General features: G+C 36.7%; 1 protein-coding gene across 3 annotated transcripts in view; it reads left to right on the top strand.

The window, feature by feature from the left end:
* Positions 1 to 21,012, top strand: part of FYB1 (FYN binding protein 1) — a 48,827-nt gene extending 27,815 nt beyond the window's left edge. Inside the window, exons 8-19 of one of the 3 annotated variants that reach the window (XM_031051666.2) lie at positions 1,823 to 1,979; positions 4,133 to 4,277; positions 6,258 to 6,283; positions 7,446 to 7,515; positions 8,067 to 8,207; positions 8,881 to 8,912; positions 10,012 to 10,120; positions 11,473 to 11,578; positions 11,873 to 12,035; positions 17,331 to 17,364; positions 18,486 to 18,517; positions 18,633 to 21,012. In XM_031051666.2, the coding sequence (XP_030907526.2) occupies positions 1,823 to 1,979; positions 4,133 to 4,277; positions 6,258 to 6,283; positions 7,446 to 7,515; positions 8,067 to 8,207; positions 8,881 to 8,912; positions 10,012 to 10,120; positions 11,473 to 11,578; positions 11,873 to 12,035; positions 17,331 to 17,364; positions 18,486 to 18,517; positions 18,633 to 18,655 (1,038 nt within the window). In that variant the 3' untranslated portion in view covers positions 18,656 to 21,012. Of the gene's footprint in view, positions 1 to 1,822; positions 1,980 to 4,132; positions 4,278 to 6,254; positions 6,284 to 7,445; positions 7,516 to 8,066; positions 8,208 to 8,880; positions 8,913 to 10,011; positions 10,121 to 11,472; positions 11,579 to 11,872; positions 12,036 to 17,330; positions 17,365 to 18,485; positions 18,518 to 18,632 lie in introns of all 3 variants that reach the window. The other 2 variants (XM_031051665.2, XM_031051667.2) reach the window with 2 other exon arrangements.

The following is a 21,012-nucleotide window of genomic DNA, read 5'->3' as shown; positions in this document are numbered from 1 at the left end:
TGGTCTGCTGTGGAGAGACTGCCATGAGCTGAGGAGCAAATACTGAAGGAAAATAGTAATAGTTAATAACAGCGGGTTAGCTGGTGTTTGGCAGGTCCCAAGTCTATTTTTCAATTCACTCCTGTGGAGTGGAGGTATTAGTGCACAAAATGCTTTCAGACTGCAGATTGCTGTCTTGCAGCCGCTAAGGTATGTTGTTATTCTTAAATGCAGACAGACGCATTTTAGTGTATATTTTTTTTCACATTTCTTCACTTCCTCAGCTAGTCTGTAATTGTCGAAGGCCGCTAGCCTCTGCAAAATCACATATATTTTAAAGCCACAGATACTAAATCCAAAATGGTTTCTTCATAACATGTACTAAAGATTTCACAAAGAGAATCCTGAATTCCAGTAGACATTGTGATCATCTGTTGTACTTGTAGGATCATTTACAGACCAGAATTGTAAGCATAGGACATTATATGGTAGACATATTTATGTTAATGCACATTTAGTCATACTATTTGTATCAGCAACAGTGTGGCAACAGGGCCAGGGCAGTGATCATTCCCTTGCACTGGGCACTAGTGAGGCTGTACCTGAAATCGCGGTTTGACCCCCTCACTAGAGAGACATTGAGGTGCTGGAGCAGGTCCAGAAAATGGCAGAGACGCTGGTGAAGGGTCTGGAGTACAAGTCTGATGACAAACAGCTAAGGGAACTGGGGATATTTAGTCTGGAAGCTGAGGGGGGCACTTAATGCTCTCTACAACCACTCTTGCCTCAAGTAACAAGTGATTGATTGTTGTTTTTTTGTTTGCTTGTGAGTTGTGTAATTTTTTATATTTTTAGATCCCTGTTCAGACCACTGCCACAGAGATTACTAAACTCTGGTTAATCCTTACTCTTTTGCTCTTTAGAAGCTCTTACTTTTCTATCTGAAAAAACAAAGCTATTTGTTTTAAGACCCCACAAAAGTCTGCTCGTTCCTGACTTAATTCATTTACTACTGATATGTTGACTCACATTAGGAAAAAATTCTTCACAGAAATGGTTGTCTAGTACTGGAATAGGCTGTCCAGGGAAGTGGTGGAGTCACCATCTCTGTGGGTACTTTAAAGGGATGTACATGTGGCACTTTGGGACGTGGTTTAGTGGTGGACCTGTCACTGCTAGTTTAACACTTAGACTCAACGATTTTAAGGGTCTTTTCCAACCTGAACAATTCTATGATTCTATGAATAGTTCTGCTGGAGCTACATGGAGCTGACCACTGGAATGAAATATGTGTGTATTTTGTGAACATGTAAAAGGCTCCATAGGTTGTTACTCTGTTGGGTTTAGACTTTGTATTTCTGTGATCTTGCCAGTCACTTCTTCAGCTGCTCTACTGCTATGCCATATCCCTCTTTTCATTAATGATTATTAATTTCAACTGGGTAGCTGGGGACAGGAGACATGCCTTTCTGCTTATTTGCCTAGATGATTTTAAATGTTAATGAAGTAAATAATCAGTATTTTAGATTGGATATATGGAAGAAGTTCTGTACTGTAAGGCTGGTGAGGCACTGGCATGGTTTGCCCAGGGAGGTTGTGAATGATTCATCCCTGGCAGTGTTCAAGTCCAGGTTGGACAGAACCTTGGGTGACATGGTTTAGTGTGAGGTGTCCCTGCCCATGGCAGGGGGGTTGGAACTAGATGATCTTAAGGTCCTTTCCAACCCTAATTATTCTATGATTCTATGATTTTATTACAATTATTTTCTCTTTTGTCTGAATGTTTTGGAAAGAACTTAAGTTTTCCACATCTGCAATTTCTTCTGTTGCTCCTTTTCTGCAGTTAACAGGACCCATCCAAGTCCTTCATCAGGCACGAGCTTGTGCTGACCACAAGGGAGGGAAGAATGAGCTGACTGTCAAACAGGGGGATGAGATTGAAATAATTCGCCTCACGGACAACCCAGAAGGAAAGTGGCTGGGCAGGATAAAAGGATGTTGTGAGTTCTGTTTCTTCCCTGTGTTCCTGAGTGTTTTTACTGTAATAGAGCAAACACGTAAGCATTACACCAAGGAGTAGACTTACCAAGGCTGAGTCATTGGCCACCAAAGTAAATAATTCCCACAACTCATCCTCCTGTCCTTAGCTGGCATGCTAGGCATAGTTCATAGTAAGAAGTTATTTTAGAAGATAATGTAACATCTACAGACACTAGAATAAATTAGGAAAAATATGTTTGGATCTTCATGGACCTATTGAGAGGTAATTCCATGTCAACCTTCAAATAGTATCACGCAAATAACAAGGATCACATTTTTTCATGTCTGTGTATTAAAAATATCATAGGTGTTCCTAAAATAGAGTGGAGAGTATAGAGCACTGCTCTCTTTGTCTTGTTCCTATTCCTTACTGATTTACAGATTTTACTTTGTCTGAAATCCAAGATCTGTCTCTAATAGCATAAACATCATAAGTGGACCTATGAGCATGATAAGGAGTTTATGATCTGGCTCCTGGGTTATAGCAAAGACATTAGAAGACTGAGCTTTTGAATGAAAATGAAAACTATTAAAGCACTTCCTTGATTTTTAAAGATACTAAAATGATAGTTCAGTAAGACAGATCACACATGTAGAAATGAACAATACCAGCTGAGTACTTTGTAGTGCTGGATGTAAAAAAAAAAAAAAAAAATTAAGGAACTGGAGTATGTCTTACACAAAGAGAAGCTAAAAAAAGCCAGGACTGTTCAGCCTGGTGAAGGGAAAGCTCAGGGGCAGATATTATAATTGTTCATAAATATCTGATGGGAGGGTATAAAGAACATGGAGCCAGGATCCTTCTGTTGTCCCAAGAGAATTGACAGACGCAAGAGGCACAGACTGAAACATGTGAAATTCTGTGTGAACATCAGGAAACTTTTTTACTGTCAGGGTGACCAAGCAAGGGAGCAGGTTGCCAAAAGAGATGGTAGAGCCTCTATATGCAGAGATCTCCAAAACCTGATGGGACAGAGTCCTGAGCAACCTGCTTTAACAGATCCTGCTTGGGCAGGGGGATTGGCCAAGATAATCTCAAGAGGCAAGTTCCAATATCAGCTCTTCTGTGCTACTTTGAAGTTTCATTAATAAGTCTTTTGCATGAATCACTTTGTACACAGCAAAACAAAGGTTGGTGAGGGCTGGAAGAAAGGTATTCTCTTGAGCATGTGCAGTCAATTTATTAATACATCTTTAATTAATTTACTTTTCATAAACCAATTCTTTCATCAGCAAACACAAGCTGCACAGGGCTTCCCAGTGACAAGTGTCAGTGGTACAGCCAAATTTGTTTCACCAGATGCCAGTAATGGTCTGTGAAGAAGACCAAACAACAGAGGAAAATCAGTTCTGAACATTTAAATAAAAGAAAAAAAATAAGTTAAAGATCTGGGGAGAAACACAGTAAAAACTGGGTTCACTCAGAAGCAGTGGAGGGGGAGGATTTTCCATTTTCAGGAAATACAGAAACATTTTTTCACATTCAGAAAAATCCATTCATGCTCTCTTCTATACAGGCAGTACACTTGTCTAAAATTCCTCTTAACATAGACAGAGTTCCCAGTTCCAGGCCAACTGCTCTGCTGTAAGTTTCTCGTGATCCATGGCACCCAGGGATATAACAAGACTTTTCTTACAAAAAAATACAGGCACAAGAGGATAGCAATACAGCTTCAGCATGCCTACCAACCTGAAGCAAAATCAGTGCAAAGTGTGTCTCCCTCCTAATGCCCTGTCAGAATCTTTATGTCATCGACTGCCCTAAAACACTCCATGACACTGCAGTGATACCAAGGTTAGGTAAGAAAGGGAGCTTGCCCAGTCATTCCTGGAATTTGCACAGGATATTCTTCTGCTGTACCTGAGAAAAAAATAAAGGTGAAGTTAATTTGACACCAGCTGAGCAGGGTTTGGGTGTAGATTTGAGACAGGTCTGAGATTTGTATTTGTGTAGACAGATGGAGACCCAAGCTGAGGCTACTTGGAAAGAGACATTGCTTTGAAAGTTTTCAAAGATCATATAGAACAATACAACCACTGATTCTGAACCTTCTGTTAAATGCACATCCATTTACCACTACCTCTGCATAATTACATGTTTTCATTCATTTAGATGGATACATTAAAACAACCATGGTGGAGATTGATTATGATTCTTTAAAAAGAAAGCAACAACAGTCTACCAGATCTTCTGTGAAATGTCCAGAGAGTGACCAAGAAGTTTACGATGATGTTGGAGAGCAGGACAGTATTAGCAAGTATGTATAAGGAATGAGTGAAAAGGAACCAATGATTTGCCCCAGTCAGCCTAAACAGGGGAAGGTTTACAACAGACTCTTGTTACAAAAGAACAGCCATTTATGTAAGAAACTTGTAACAGCTATTCAGACTGATTTAGTCAGAGGAACAAGGATGGATACTGGAATCCAGCATCTATAACCACTCATACTCAGAAGAAACCCATACTATTGGAAGAGGACCTACAGCCAAGCAGTCTAAAACAGAATAAAGTGCAAAACATGCAGGATTACAAATCAGATCCAACTTTAGGCTGGCATTCTTTCAACAGCCAATATAGTTTTGCATCTGATATTTTCCCAGGTTGTTCAGTATCAGTTTTCCTCCCTGCACATTGGTCTCATGGCATTGCAACCTAGCCAGAAGTGTTGCTTTAGTTGTTCCAAGTTTTAGGAAAAACTGAGCATTAGGTACTTCATTGCAGAAGTATCTTCGGCCAACCAGTTTCACTATGGCAAGCATTACAATTAACCACCCCAATGCAAGGAATTTAGAAAATTTATTGAATCCAAAAGCAAACAAGAATATTCACACTGTTATACACTAAAATAACAGTGTAAGGAACTTGGAAGGATGAATGAATGGCTCAGATTCATTACATCCTTTAAGATGTATTTTGCCATTTTTATCTTCTCTAATGATGAATAGCATTCTGTTCAGTTCACAAGCATGAGTTGTTGGAAGGTCTGACATACATCAGCATGTTTTGAAAGCACTGTAAGAATGCCATCCTAAAAAAAGCCTATTGATCAAATAGTATTGTTAATATTCCAAAATACTTCTAGTGACTACTAAGGCTGTTGTATTTTAGGATTTCTTGGCACAAGAGTTCAACAAAATATGTAAAAGTTTGAGAAAGGCTCTGACCTGGAAATAATCTCAGCTACTGTTTAACTACCAGTTTTTTTCAATTACTGTTGGAATACTGGGTTAATATGGAATCCTTGAAATGTTAGAAACATGGAGTGAGAGGTAAAGCATCACCCAACGAAAGCTAGTTGAGCATTAAGTTTATTTGTTTAACATTTCCTCTCAAGAAAATCCCCTTATAAGGGATTATTCTAAATAATATGGATGCACTCTCTAGTGTTCAGTCAAATTATATTTTTATCCCCATCAAGTTTGACTTCATGAGTTCCTGAGATCCTTTCCAACATGGAATATCTTATGATCCTAAGTTCTATTTTGTACTTTAGTTTGAAGACAGCAACAAGAATATAAAATACGTTCTAATTATATTAAATCACTATAGCTGTAGACATCAATTTGCATTTTCTTGAAAATGACACTTTATTGGAAATTGATAATAGTTGCTAAAAATTACTAACAATTAGGACCAAATGTTCTGCTCATATGAAAATGCACACCTTCATTTGCTTGAAATGTCTGCTTTGATTTATGAAAATAGAGAATTTGCTTCACAGATTTACTTATAAAATACTTTTACATTAACTAAAGTCTTTTACATTAACTAAACATGGTATCATTGTCTCTCATTCTCCTTTGATTTACTGTGAATGAGATTTTATAATACCCTTTCCTGATTTGTAAATAATTATTTCCAAGAAAAAGAACGTATTTTTTCCTGCTTTACCTGAACCTACTTAATATTTCCTCATCTAAGAGCTAGTTTACTTATGAATTAGATGGCACCTTTTCTTTAGCATTATGAGAATACAGCTAGCATATTTGACTGTAAGGAACTGGTGTGCATGTTGTGAAAACAGAGAGAGAAAAAAGAACTGGCACATTTAGTTGTTGTCCATATAGAACACACGAGCATGCCTGAGCTTCCAGTGAAGAACCTGTAGTGCTCAACTGGCAATGTAGATGAGTACCAAAGCCAAAATGCTGAGAAGTGGTGGGTGATCAGGGTTTTTTTCGTTTTCCAAAGGATGACTGTTTTTCTCTAAAATGTCTCTCACTTGCTTTTCCAGTAGCAGTGCTGGACAAAGTGGATCTGGAAGTAAGTTCTACTTTTGAGGAGGAATTGTTTCTGCATACCGCTTGCCTTCAAATCTGCATTTTCCAAATAAGACAGTAATTATCCATAACCATGCTAAACATTAGCTAACAGGCAACAAACAAGGAAGTATAGTGGCTAAATTAACTTTCTTTCCACCTGTGTGAACTTGGTCTGATTCAGATACTGTGAATCAGAAGCATGCCAGAAGATGACAAAACTAATTTCTTTTTGTGAAGGTAAATCGTCCCACAAAACAGCACATACATAATTGGCAAAATATTAATATGAGCAAGAGCTTTTGTGCAGGAGAAATTTAGTTCTGAAATAGCCAGTATTACTGCCAATTAAAGCTGAATTTTGCTGACAGAGTTAAGTGGAACTTCAGTTTCACTGATACTCTGGAGTCCTAACTGGTATGACTGCAGCTGTTTCACACTGTCAAGAATGCACCTTCAAACAGTTTCCCATTTGGTATCACATGTATTTTCGGAGGATTCTCTGTTGATCACAAGAGCACAGCTCATCTTCTCAGCATAGAGTTTAGATACGAGTCATGGCAGAAGCATCCCCTGGCAGTGCTGAATGAAGTCGCTGCCAGCTAAGTACAGGTTTCGGTGATTAATCTGGCCAGAGGGTAGAACTGGACATGGAAGATGAGCTAACCCTGCACTGAAGGAGGTGGGGCTGAAAGGTCTGAAGACCAAAAAAAACCACCAGAGACCAAAATGGGGAGCTTACACTGCATTTGCCTCTTTCTTCTGTGGGTGAGCACAAGATGTCAGTTGTTGAAAGTGTTCATCTGACATCTTCCATCACCACTTCCATCACACACGAAAAGGTAAAAGCCATCAGTCATCATAAGGACTGGGACAAAATTAGCCATTTAGAACTTCATGGAATATAGTGTAAATGAATTTGTTTTCAGTATTCATGCTGTTGTGATTGGCAATACCACATTTATATGCTGCAAACTGCACTCCTATCTGGCGTAAGCCTCAATCACTGTTTTAATAAATGGGCTGTACTGGTTTACAAAAAGATTCCATTTATAAGGATACTAAACAAGTCACACACACACCTGACATACTAAAGAGGCCAGTAGTGAATACCTTATTCAACAGCATTTAATATAATACATTAATTCATGTTTGATCTGTTAAAGGTATGTTCCCACCTCCTCCTTCTGATAAAGACATTTATGATGGGATTAATGATGAAGATGCTGCAACCAGGTATGTTTTTATATCATTTTGCTTCTTTAGCAGAGTGGTTTCATTTCAGTTTTTAGTATTTTTAAATTATGAATAATAATTAGCAAGTATTAGAATGATCAGCGATATATATATATCTGGATATATATCAGGATGGGTTCATGAAGCAAAGAAAAGGGCTCTTTGGTCTTTTGTAGTGGTTTTGTTTTGTAATTAATTTTGATATGCCAGCAAAAGCAGCTGCAGTCATGAAAGTCCACAAATTCCCAACTAGACAGAACAGCTCTGAAATGAGAACAACAAAGTAAAATGCTAGCTTTCAGCGTAACAACATGAAAACAGTAAGCCACTAGGTTAACATCTAAACCTACAAATAATCTCAATATCTACAAATGATATATATATTTACAGTTCAGCATTTTAGTGTTTAGCATTGAGATAGGAGTCCTCCCCTGTGGTATAGACATTGTTGCCATTACTGAGAATAATGTGCATCAATGAAGAATTTAAACTGGGCCTTTTAAAATGAATGTTACATTTTGCATTGTGATAATTGCATCCATGCTCCAAAGGTCTGTATCGCAGGATGAAGATAAGAATGGTATCTGGTCCTGGGGAATCTTGAAGAGGCTAAAAGTCAAAGATGACAAAAAGAAAAGTGTACGAGAAAAACCAACCAAAGTCAATGTGGCAGAAGATAATGGAAATTTGTTGTAAGCGTCTGCCAGGAAATCACAGTGCACATTAACTAATTAAAAAAAAAAATTGATCACATGCTACTAACATGTTCTTACAGCAGCCTAATGAATCATGCATCAATTGCAACTCAGGATGACACTTTTCTGCAAAACCACTGACCTCCTTTCTTTTCACTTCTATAATATAGCTATTTGCTTAATAAGCTGCATTTGTTGCATAAGTCTGGTAATTAAAATTGCCCTTTTTTTTTTCTGGTGAACAGTGCCAAAATAATGCATCATCTTTGTGCCACTCTGGTGATGTAAGTTTGCTGTATCCTCAGTTTAAAGGTACTTTGCTCACCAATACAATGTATCTGAGACAAACTGGCAAACCTAGTGCAAGTCCAAGTTTTAAGAATACGGTGTTCAACAGAATAATGCAAAGATTGTCTTTTACCCATCTTGCCTACAGGTTAGATAAGCCACTTCTGGTTTTACCACCATCTTCTCTCATTCAGTTCTGAACCATTTTCCTTTGATTTAATGGCAAAAATCCGTTTAGTCCACAAGTATTGCTGGTGTCAGCAGGGCTTCAAAATGTCTGGAGATTACTTGGAGCCCTTGTTGAAAGTTTTTTAAATTACTTAAATGATGCAAGAGTCTATTAATGTGATATAAATACTTAATGAGCACCTTTTTTTTACAGCATGCCTCCTTCAACAAAGCAGTTTGGAAAAGGTAATTAACAGCCTATCGTTCAATCTCCATATTTATTCCCAAACTTTTTGTTTTGTTTTGTCTTTTTGCAGATTTTTTTGGGGGTTTGGTTTTTTGTTTTTGGGTTTGGTTTTTTTTCTGTATACATTACTCTGTATTATGCTGGTCACAAAAATACATTCAAGGAAGGAAACAGGATTTCCCATTGCTTACCCAGTTCCAGCAAACAAACTTCATATATTGTGACAGATTTGTCTATAAACAAAGAGATACATACACATTGCAAGCTTTCTGGAAAACAATTTAATGTATTTTTTTTAAGAAGCTGTGATTTTTCTATGTGAGATTACACTATTTTGTTTTATTTGACATTAATATGAACAGTTAGTTTTGGAAAGAAGTACTTAATACAAGACTTCAAAAGTAAAAAGTTATGCTTGTTGCTATTTTTATCACAGTGTCTTTGTGAGAGAATATATACTTGCAAATATGAGCTCAGCCTTGAGATGAAAAGCAAGTTCTTACAATTTTTGAGTGTTTTTCTAGAACTGAGTTCTAAATCATATATTTCTCACTGTGATTTTTCTAGCCATTGATTTGGTGAGTTGAACAATTGCTTCCTCTCTACAAATATGTTGAATGTGATTCAAAGTATATTCTTGGGTAAGATTTCTTTTCACTGCTTTGGCATTGCAAGAGATTCTAAACCCTAACATACATGTGACTTATATCCACTGCTAAGTAATGCTGCATTGACCGCAGTGCTAAAGAAGTGCCTGTGTGTACATTAAAATCAAACTCCAAAAATATACTTTCATGCAATACGGTGGGAAACAGACTCATTAAAATGAAGATTAAAGGCTATTAAATTAGCCAACATGTGCTAAAACTTGTCTCAGCATCAAAAGATTAAAATATCAGTGAATACCTGTTATTATTAATAAAGAGTCTTCTGAAAAGGTTAGCTGGTGTATGTTTTTTAGAGTATATTGTGCAAAACAGAGAAGCCACAGTTACTATAGAGAGTAAATGGCTACAGTGCCACAGATTGTAACACAATTTATTCACTACTCAAGGATTGCAAAATGATTTTCCATTCTTTCAAAAACTTTTGTTTCAGATTGTGGAGACAACGATGTTTATGACGATGTAGATTCTTCAGACTTCTCTCCTCCCCTGCCTGACCTCAAGCAAAAGAAAATGGAAATCTCTCCCCTGATTAGAAATCTGTAATACACTGAAAAACATTTTCAAAGTATTTACTACAGGCACATTGCTACTAATGTATGCTTTATTTGGTGTTTAGTTCTCATGATTCTGCTGTTGACAATGGAAGTTGAATATTCCCTGCTTCCATTTCAGAGTGAAATGATAATTAGACTACAGAAAAAATAAGCATGCATTGAATTTCAACAAATTTAGTCCCTGATGGACAAAAGGCAGAAATGAATGCATGGCCTAACAGTACCCTGTTGTAGATTTTCTGCATGTACTTCTTTTCCTATCAGAATTAGCGGACTGATACGCTAAGTACTTGATTCCAGCTGCTGCAATGTTTTAAGAGAAAATCTGGCAGTGTGCTGTTAAAGGTATGAAACACATATAGCAGTGTAAAGTTCAGCTTGGAGAACTTCTATCCCTGTATCAGGAAGTTATGGCCATCTCTGGAGCACAGATGTGTTATGAGTACAGATGCATCTATGAAGATGACTGCAACATGTCATATTCTGTTGTATTAACTCCGCTCAGGTGGAGCTAAAGTGTGCACTTCAATAATCTAGTCTGGAGGCATTAAAACAGAGATAGCTCTTTGAACTCTGTATACAAAGGAAATTACATAGACCTCCTACGCTACATCTAGGTTAGCTCACACACAGGCATACATTCATTATCAGTGAAACTGTCATCTGCAACTCCTAAAGAGATCAGGAAGGATCAAAAAGTAGGGTCAGACTTTGAACTCCCATGTATGGCACCAGCAGTTAGGGCACAAAACCCTTCCATGCTCACTGGCATAAGTCAACAGTATTGGGAATGTGGAAAAAAACAACTGAACTTGAAATGGGTCATGTTAATGCAGATCCCCTTGTGTAGCAAGGTCTTCTATGGGTGCATAGAACTAACACAGCTACTGTATGAAAGGCCATGAGGTTCCAGCAGCCTCCACAGTGAGACATGTGTTATTCAGGCTATTATCCAAAGATACAAACAGAAGGTAGGCTTCACAAAATTTGCTCCTTGCCTGGAGATTCTAAAGTGATGGCTATAATCTACCTAAACTATTTTTGGTAGATTTAAAGTTTTTATTGCTGTAGCAGCTAGAAGTGTCAAATAATTTTCCATATTTACTTATGTGATAGATATATTAAAATCAGAACTCACTAAAAGAGAATACTAAGAAAGACAACCCCAACTTTTTATTTCTTTTGAAATCAAATCTGTATTGCATTATCCATATTAGCTTTGTAAAGCATCAAAAAAATCTGAAACACACCTGAAGGCAAATGCATTTTCACTAAAAGTTTGTTAATACCTCAGATGTATTGTTAATTTATTTTTTATTTGTAAACTCTTACTTTAGTTCATCAAAATCAGCAACGCTTGGAAAATACAAATCAGATGAAAAAGATGTACAAAAGTTTAAAAATACGGAAAGAGAAGAGAAAAAGTTCAGAAAAAAGTTTAAAGTAAGTTTTATTCACACAAAATATAAATACTAAAATATCTGTATTGTCTCTTCTAATTTGCATTCCTTAATTTGCCAGTAATCAATTATTTTGCCTTCAAATGTAAAGTATTGGTATTTGTAAAAATAGTTATCTGAGTATTTATAAGTCCAAATGCAAGCGTGGGCACATGCTACACAGCATAAACAATCTTTTGTCTTATTTTCGAAAATTAACTAATAAGTGGGAATATATTGGTCTAAGAAATGCATGATCATAATTTTTAATCAGCATCTTTTTATTTTACTTTTGCAGTTTGAAGGTGAAATTAAAGTTATATACTCTACCACAGTAGTCCAGGATTTGCCCCAGAGAAGATGGGGATCTAGAGATTTACAAGTTAAACCGGGGGAATCTCTTGAAATTATAGAAAGTACAGATGACACCAAGGTCCTGTGCAGGAATGGAGAAGGAAAATGTAAGTTTTATTACAAAGCTGTAGTATAAATCAAATTATCAGGGAATGATTGAGTCAAGTTGTGTGAGAGATTTTCTACCCTGCCATACTAAAGCAGAGTCTAATATCTGTCTTTTTCTTTGCCTGGTGGTTGACAAGAGGCAAATTCTTGTTATTTTATTATTTTAAGACAGGATTGTCTTAAAGTAATTAAAATTCCAACAGACAAGAGATACCAAATGAGAGAAAAAGTACAACTTAGTTATGTCAATCCTGCCTTGCGTCAGCTGAGATTAGCAGATGATTTTGTTGCTTCTGTCTCTATTTGCCAAAAGAGCATAGCTATAATACCCACAGAAACTAGTAAAAGTAAAATCCTTGCTGCACCTCTGGGAAATATTTGCCCATTGATTGCAGCCAAGGGAACATCAGTAACAATTTTCTTACTTTGGAAGCTTAATCTTTCCAAGAGGCTGTGTGGGAAACTGCTTAGGAGTCTTTCCTCCATCCCCTAGCTGGTTCAGGGCATGCCTGCTTGTCTGGGAAGCTGCACAAGGTTGTCCAGCATTTCTTCGAAACCCTTGGCTGGGGCCTGCATTGGCAGAAGTTTTTTGCATTTTTGAAGAAGTTTGAACTATTTGCTGCTGGTTTCAATTTATTAATGTGTTTCTGTTATTTTTCAAATCTCTTAGTGAATATTCACTGTGTAGGAAGACTGCATCCAAAGGAGAAGCATTCTTCTGCTCACTTTACTTTTTACCTCTGATGACCAATGTAGATGACTGTCCAATGCTATATACCTCTCAAGGAGATACAATCATTTTCTTTCTATTTTTCCCCACTTTGTACTCATCTGTTACAATCTGGATTATAGCCTTCTTCTTGGCAGGCCTGCAGGGTGACGGAGAATTTCTTGCATGACAACACATATGTTTTTCAAAATATGGGCTACACTAGTGTAGCCACATCCCAAAGTGCAGCTTTCACTGCTGCATTTTTTGAATCAAGCTAATAACAAAGTAGTTCATGTTGTCTGTTTCCCTCACATCTTCAAAGCTTTCACACAGGGACAAGAGTGACTGCTCTGCTATGCATAAAAGAGCAAAACAAATAAATATATCCTCCCTGGAAACCTCTGACTAAATCTCTTGTCAATTTTCACATTCATTAGTGAAGTTTGAATCCTACTTTAGTTAAATGCTTGGTAGTTTCAGTTATTTTCTCTAGTTGTGCTAGTTTCTCATATCTTAAAGATATTATTTTACCTTTTAAAAGTCAAATAGACTGAAAATCAACAATTAAAGATGTTTCTGTTAATTTCTTGCACATGAATTCTTGTGCTATAGACCTTTCAGCAGCTCTGTTGCTCTTCTCTGGACTTGCTCCAGCGCATCAATGTCTCTCTTATAGTGAAGAGTGCAAAACTGAACACAGAATTTGAGGTGTGGCCTCACCAGTGCCCAGTACAGGGGGTTGATCACTGCCCTGGCCCTGCTGGCCACACTGTTGCTGATATAGGCCAGGACACTGTTGGCTTCATGGCTGCCTGGGCACAAGCTGTATCATGTTCAGCTCTGTCAGTCAGCACCCCCATGTCGTTTTCTACCAAGCAGCTTTCCAGCCACTGTGCCACAAGCCTGTAATACTATATGAGGTTGTTGTGACCCAAATGCAGGACACAGAACTTTGCCCTGTTGAACCTCATACCACTATCCACAGACCATTGATCCAGCCTGTCCAGATCCCTCTGCAGAACTTCCACATCCTCCAGCAGATCAACACTCTCACCTATCTCGGTGTCATCTGCATATTTACTGAGGGTGCACTGAATGCCCTCATCTAGATCATCACTAGACATATTAACACCGTGCCTAACACCAAGCCCTGAAGGACACCACTAGTGACCAACTGCCAATAGATGTGACACCATTCACCACCACTGTTTGGATTCAGCCATCCAGCCAGTTTCCAACCCAGCAAAGAATCCTCCTATCCAGGCCGTGAGCAACCAATTTCTCCAGGAGAATGCTGTGGGAGACACTGTCAAATGCTTTACTTAAATCCAAATACACAACATCCACAGCCTTTCCCTCATCAACCAGGCAGGCCACCTTATTGTAGAAGGAGATCAGGTTGGTCAAGCAAGGCCTGCCCTTCATTAATCCATGCTGACTGGGCCTGATCCCTCTGTTTTCCCACATGTGCTTTATGACCATGCTCAGGATCATCTGCTCCATGACCTTCCCTGGCACAGAGCTCAGGCTGATAGGCCTGTAGTTTCTGGGGGTTGATTCCTGCCCTTTTTGTAAAGAGGCATCACGTTGGCAAGCCTCTAATCCCCTGGGACCTGCCCACTAGAACAGGACTGCTGATAGATGATGAGGAGTGGCTTAGCAAGCTCCTCTGACAGCACTTTTGGGTGGAACCCATATGGTCCCAAAGAGTTGCATATGTCTAAGTGGAGCAGGAGGTTGCTAACTATTTCTTCCTGAATTATGGACACTTGAAGCAGCTCCCCATCTCTGTCATCCAGTTCAGGGAACCAAGTACCCTGGGGATGGCTGTGTGACTATTAAAGAGTGAGGCAAAGGCAGTATTAAGTACCTCAGCCTTGTCCTCATCCTCAGTCACTAGGTTTCACCTGGTATCCAGCAGAGGATAGAGGTTTTCTTTGGCTCTTCTTTTATTGTTAGCGTATTTGAAAAAGCACTTTTTATTATGTTTGATGGTAGTTGTCAGATTTAGTTCCATCTGTGTCTTTGCCTTTCGAACTTCCTTTCTACACAACCTAACATCCTTGTACTCTTCCTCGGGTGACAGTCCCTTCTTCCACAGGTGATAGATTCTCTTTTTTACCCTGAGTTCCAGAAATATCTGTTCAGCCAGGCTGGTCTCTTCCCCAGCAGTTTGGGTTTTGGCATATAGGGGTGGGCACTCCTGCAACTTTAAGATTTCATTCTTGAAGAGTGTCCAGCCTTCCTAGACTTCTTTGTCCTTCAGTAATGTTTCTGACAACGAGTGTCCTAAATAGGCTGAAGTCAACCCTCTGGAAGTCTAAGGTGGAGATTTTGCTGACTTTCCTCATGACTTCTCCAAGGACTGAAAATTCAATCATGTTGTGATCGCTTTGCCCAAAATGGCTCCAACCATCATGCCCCAGTACTTCTCTGTCTGGAACAGCAAATCTAGCCAGGCATCCCCCCTAGTTGGCTCACTCACCAGCTGGGTCAGGAAGCTGTCTTCCATACTTTCCAAGAACCTCCTGGATTGTTTCTTCTCTGCTGTGTTCCACTTCCAGCAGACATCTGCTAGGGTGAGGTCCCCTATGAGAACAAAGGCAAACAATCATGAAACTTGTCCCAGTTGTTTGAAGACCACATTATCTGTAGCTTCATCCTGGCTAGGTGTCCAATGTTAAACAGAAGGTAGTGCAGATCAGTGTCAGATAAAATATGATCACATTGAGTTAATGTCTTTCTAGGCAACCTTCAGGTCTAGCACAAGACAGAGGTTTTCCTTAAAAGGCAATGTCTTTCATGCATTATGGCCTTCATGTAGCAAATTGCTAACCTACTTTATATACAGCATATTCTGGAAAAAAACCCCACCCTTACTTTCATTTGAGATTTATAGCGCTACCTGATATCTACCTATTTTAAGGTGGAAATACACCAAGTTAAATTGAATTATGCAAATATTTCTTTATGAAGAAAAGCAGTATAAAAGAATTAGTTATTTATTACAGTTTGAGGACTATTGGGGATATTAGTCTTGCCAGACAATTTTTTCAATATTCCATACAGGAACCATAGGACATTTCACATTGGCCATTCAAAGACTGCCAATATGACAACTTTTGGGAACAGTACTAGCTCATTGTGACTAATGCCAATTTGCAAGGGAAGGTTTCCTCTATTAGTAAATATCTTGAAAAGTGCAATTTCAGTTAGAACAAAATTAGGGCTTGGATGTGAAAAAGGCTTAACACAAAATATGAAATTATCTGGACATTACTGTGCATTTATATTAATAAACAAACAAACAAACAGACAAAAAAAAAAAACCAAACCCACAGAGAGAGACTTAAGAGACTTTCATGTCTTGTGTATCAGAAAATAAAAATTCCTTAAGGTAAAACTGTAAGATCTGGAGATTCAGCTGGATTGACCTGAAGGATTGCCACAAGAAATATTAGCAGAAAACTGATACTTTCTATACTATATAATGGTTCTTCTAAGTACATGGAGCAGTACTGCCTGCAGGAATTAAAGGAGATTTATAAGTCAGGCTAACAAAATTATTCTAAAATGCACGAACTGAGTATGAACTACTAAAAACCTGACATTTTAGTGTGACCACATAAGCCTCCTATTGCATAAAAGAAGGAAACTTACACAGTCATTTCAAATATAACACAAGATCACATTTCTCATTTTAGCACTGTCCTAATTTTGTATCAACATACTAATGTTTACCTAGAAACATGTAATTACTGTTGCAGCTTTCTCTTTGCTTGTATGTTACACCAACTGACAAATATTTCTGTAGATATCTTTTACCAAAGATAGCAAGCATTTTTTTCAAGATGTTAGATATATTGAAGAATATATGCAGTTTTATCTGATTTAATTAGTAATGCAACAGAGTAATAAAATATGTCACTAGTGAGCAGCTTTTCTAAGGTATTTCCATTATCTATATAAAGAGCTCTTATCAATATAATACAGTTAATGATTAATTGGTGTATACATCTTGAAAGACATTTTGTCCTATATACATATTTCTGGTTTTTATTATTATAAATAATATGTGGTTATTATAATACCACTTTTTTGTGCTATAATTCATCAACTGTACTTTATTTTGTGTTAATAGCTATTATTTCACACCTCTCTCATGCAGTCAGGAAACTAAAATAAAAGATGAAAAACTAATCTAACACAAACTGTATTACTATTTCCTCCTTTCAGCACTAATTTTGTACACAATGGAAACTACTGCAACAAAACAAGAGAAATGAGATTTTAAGAATAGGTGAGGTACCTGGCACAGGAGTCATATAACTTGTTTTGGAGCTACTGTAGAATTCTGATTCCCTATCTAAGGCACCAAGCTATGTTAAACAAGCAAACAATGATTAAAACTAAAATTGGACATAGCATAATTTTCCTCAAGTATATATCTATTTTTTGTTGCTATCCACCTATTATGTCTTTCTGTCTAGAACAGCTGAAAGAGAAAAACTGTATTTCACTAGTGCTAGCAATGGAATAACATGAATATTTAATTAAATACATATACATTTCAATTTTACAGATGGCTATGTTCTGAGAAGTGATTTAGTTCAGAAGTAAGTATGAAGTTATTTATTTGAAAAATTTGTTGAAACACTCAATTTTGTTCTAAACTGTTTGTTAAATAAAAGTGAAACATAGTTATTTTAGTACGTCATTCTAGTCCTGCAAATTCATTTATTTTAATGGAGTTTAGATTTTTCAAGAATTAGTCACACATATCCATGTTGGAAATTTTCCAGGGCTCCATTCCTCATTGCTTAACCATAAACTCTGGTTTAAATCATGAAAAGTTACACAAATTAAACATTATTAGTACTAGAATCTATTACTTAATGGTACATTACTGGGATTAAGTGTATTGACTCCATTTTCAACTATTTAACTAACATGGACCAATTTTTTTTAAGTTTAATATTATTTCAGTCTCATTGGGATTAAGCAGATTTGGCTCAGTGTTGCTTCAAATAATTGCATGGAGTTCAGCACTTAGGTTCTAATTCAAAACTCTCACCAAAGTCTTTCAATTTTTTTTCAATGGGCTTTATGTTAGATCCTTAATCAGATGTCACTTTTAGAATTTAGGCCTGCAAACACTTATACACACATTTCTTACATGTATAAATAGCCTTCTTGGCTTCCATGGGCCTATTCATGTATCTAAATGACATATTGTAAAAATTCATGAAGCATGTATCTTTTATCAACATTACCTAAATTCATTAATTAAATAACTGCTACTTCAAAACAGAAACAAATAAAAATTTCAAGGGCATAATGATTTTTTTTTGCTCATCTTTTCTATTTTTCATTTTAAAAAATCAGTAAGCATTTAATTGTTTTATGGCAGTTATCTCTATGAGTTTGTTGAATAGCTACTTAAAAGCCCAATCAAAAAACTTTTAATGAAAAAAGCCCTGCATGTTAGAAATGTATCCAGCTCTACCATCTACTGAAAATCTTTTGACATGACCATCTTGTTCAACACAGTACTGTTACCACAAAGATTGCACTTTCCTAATTAGCTAATTAATTACTTCATAGCATGTCTGCACCATATCGGTAGGCTATTTTGTATATGCATGCAAGTAGTAATATCAACCCAAATCATTCTGTGATTCTATGGTATGATGTCTCAATTTTTTACATACATTATTTTTCTTTTTTTAATTTACAGTGACGGAGAGATTTACGATGATATTGGTGATGGTATGTTGAACATTTCAAACAATACAATAACAGTACTCAATTACACCAAATAACTTTATTCTTGAGTTGAAATACTATATAATACTAACATTTTTGTACTTTATTTCCATTTCAGATTGCATCTATGATAATGACTGAGGCAGAATTTTATTCAAGTAAGAGGTTCATTGAAGATCAAAATCTATTTCAGACTTGTTAATTGTGAAAGCAAGAGAAGTCACTAAAGCTGATTACCAGTTAACTCAGTTACGCTCTTACAAATGTACAATTAATATTTTTTTAGGATTTCAGGGTTCTTGTATTCCTTGCTTTTTATGACATTTTAGTTGCCATTTATCTGAGCAATTAAAATCCAGGGAATATGAGCTAAAGTTAAGGTTACCATATTCCACTTTCTTTCTACACTTATGATAGTTCATGTAAAAACACTTCTTCAATTAGCTGTACCCAGAGAGACTAGTTCAGGTCTATGAAGGATAGAGATGACAACAAACCCTGGGAACAGGTTTTACTCTGGCTCTGGTCTATCAAACACCAGAGACTCCCACTCTGGGGAAGACAGTATCCTGAAAAGAAATGCTTCCTTCAGTGATAACATTCTGCTGTGAAAACAGGAAATCAAAAGTGGGCATCAGAGAAGACAATACATTGCTGACCTGCCATTCCAACTGCAATAGTGTTAGATACACTGACATGTACATCCATGTACCATTACTGCTCAAGTTTCTTTTTCTGTGTTGTACTAATGATAGAATATCATTCTTTAAGGTTCATTTGACCATTCTGTAAGTACTTTTTGACTAACAGTAAATCAGTAACAATGCTATCTGTCTTACATACAGCACTCTGAGATATAAACCATAGAATAGCATAGTATAGTCTATAGATTATAGTATAGCATTGCTCAAAATATATTCAGAACATTTAGGTTAAGATTTAGTTTCTGCTTAGTTTGAAGATCTGTTTCTGTTGCCACTATAGTAATTTAGGCATTAAAATGGACCTACAAACTGATGATAAATTGATTGGAAATAACTTATAGATTAAATGTATATTTTGATAATACCTTTTTCATATAAGTACTATATTTTAGACTTGGCTGAATGGGAGTACAGAAACAACATTTATTCCTAAGAATCATTGTGATGATGTTCTCTGAATGAGCAAGTAGCAAATGAAAGTAAAATGAACAATGAATCATAATAATAAATATCACTTTGCACTTACATATCCAAACTCACTGGAAATCAAAAGACAGTTGTAGTGACTCCCAGTAAAGAGGGTGAGCATGCGCAGAAAATGGAACATATATTTTTAATGTGTGATGCTTTCTCTGTAGTGCAAGATAATCAAAAACCTGTAATAACCAATGTGGCAGGATCAGTGTAAGAAACTCCTCTGGGTAATCAAGGTTCCTGTAATCCTCAAGGGAAGTACACTGTGCAAAACAGTGCAATGCATCAAACTAGCAAGTTTAGCTTATAAACACAAAATTTTTGGCTCTGTTGAAGTCAGTGAGTTTTGGTCTTACCTTCAGTGGTGCTGAGATTTCATCTTACACAAGTGCCTTTTACTGACAGTTCAAAATACAGTAGATCTTGAAGGAGGTATAATGCTATGGGGATATCAAACTTAACTGTTGAGATAGTAGCCTATAAGCTGTTTTATACTGTATTTAAAATCATTTATAATACATTGAAAAGCTATATGTAAACTTGAGATTCCTGTTCTGTGTTTGCTATTCAAACCAGCATCCAGGCATAGAAATACTGATTTTCTGTGTAAACATCAGAACCAGCACCCAAATTTTAAAAATTACCTTATTATATTGAGTGCAATGAATGCATTTAGTTGTCTGACTAGATTGCTGCTGGTGGTTTATTTATTTTTCAAGGGCATTCAGGAGGGTATCCTCATCAAAGTAGTGATACACCAAAGAACTGAGAAGGAAGGCAGACATTTAGAAATACACAACCACTTGTTAGTTTTACACAGTTAATTGTGGCAAAAGCGTCTGTGTTAAATTCTAGCATATATGACCAGTCTTGGTTTAGTTTTAACTGGTAGTAAATTTCACGTGTTGCACTAAGACTAATGCAGAAACTTCCCTTCTGAGTATAGTATATCTATCTGGTATTGAAGGACTTCAGTAGAACACAAATCTCTTTTTTCCCACTGAAAAAGAAGTGAACTTTATTCTTTGTGAGATTTTTCAGTCATATATTTTTAATAGCTTTCAATGTTCTTAGTCTTGATGTGCTGTAGGTACTGTGTTTCCTTACTGAATATATTGACTGAATTTGTCATATAACACATCAAATAATGAAAAGAAATAATCATAAGATTCTTTAAGCTAAAAATCCATGTATTGTTTGTGCAGATCAAATATCATGTGGTTGTTACAGGGTATATAAATGTATTTAGAAGGTACTACACACTGAAAAATCACTGTATTGTATATTTTTTCTTTTCATTATTTTACCAACTTTGTTAAA

This window comes from Melopsittacus undulatus, chromosome Z, assembly GCF_012275295.1.
Source record: "Melopsittacus undulatus isolate bMelUnd1 chromosome Z, bMelUnd1.mat.Z, whole genome shotgun sequence".
NCBI lineage: Eukaryota > Metazoa > Chordata > Aves > Psittaciformes > Psittaculidae > Melopsittacus > Melopsittacus undulatus.
This window is presented reverse-complemented; position numbering and strand designations above follow the sequence as displayed.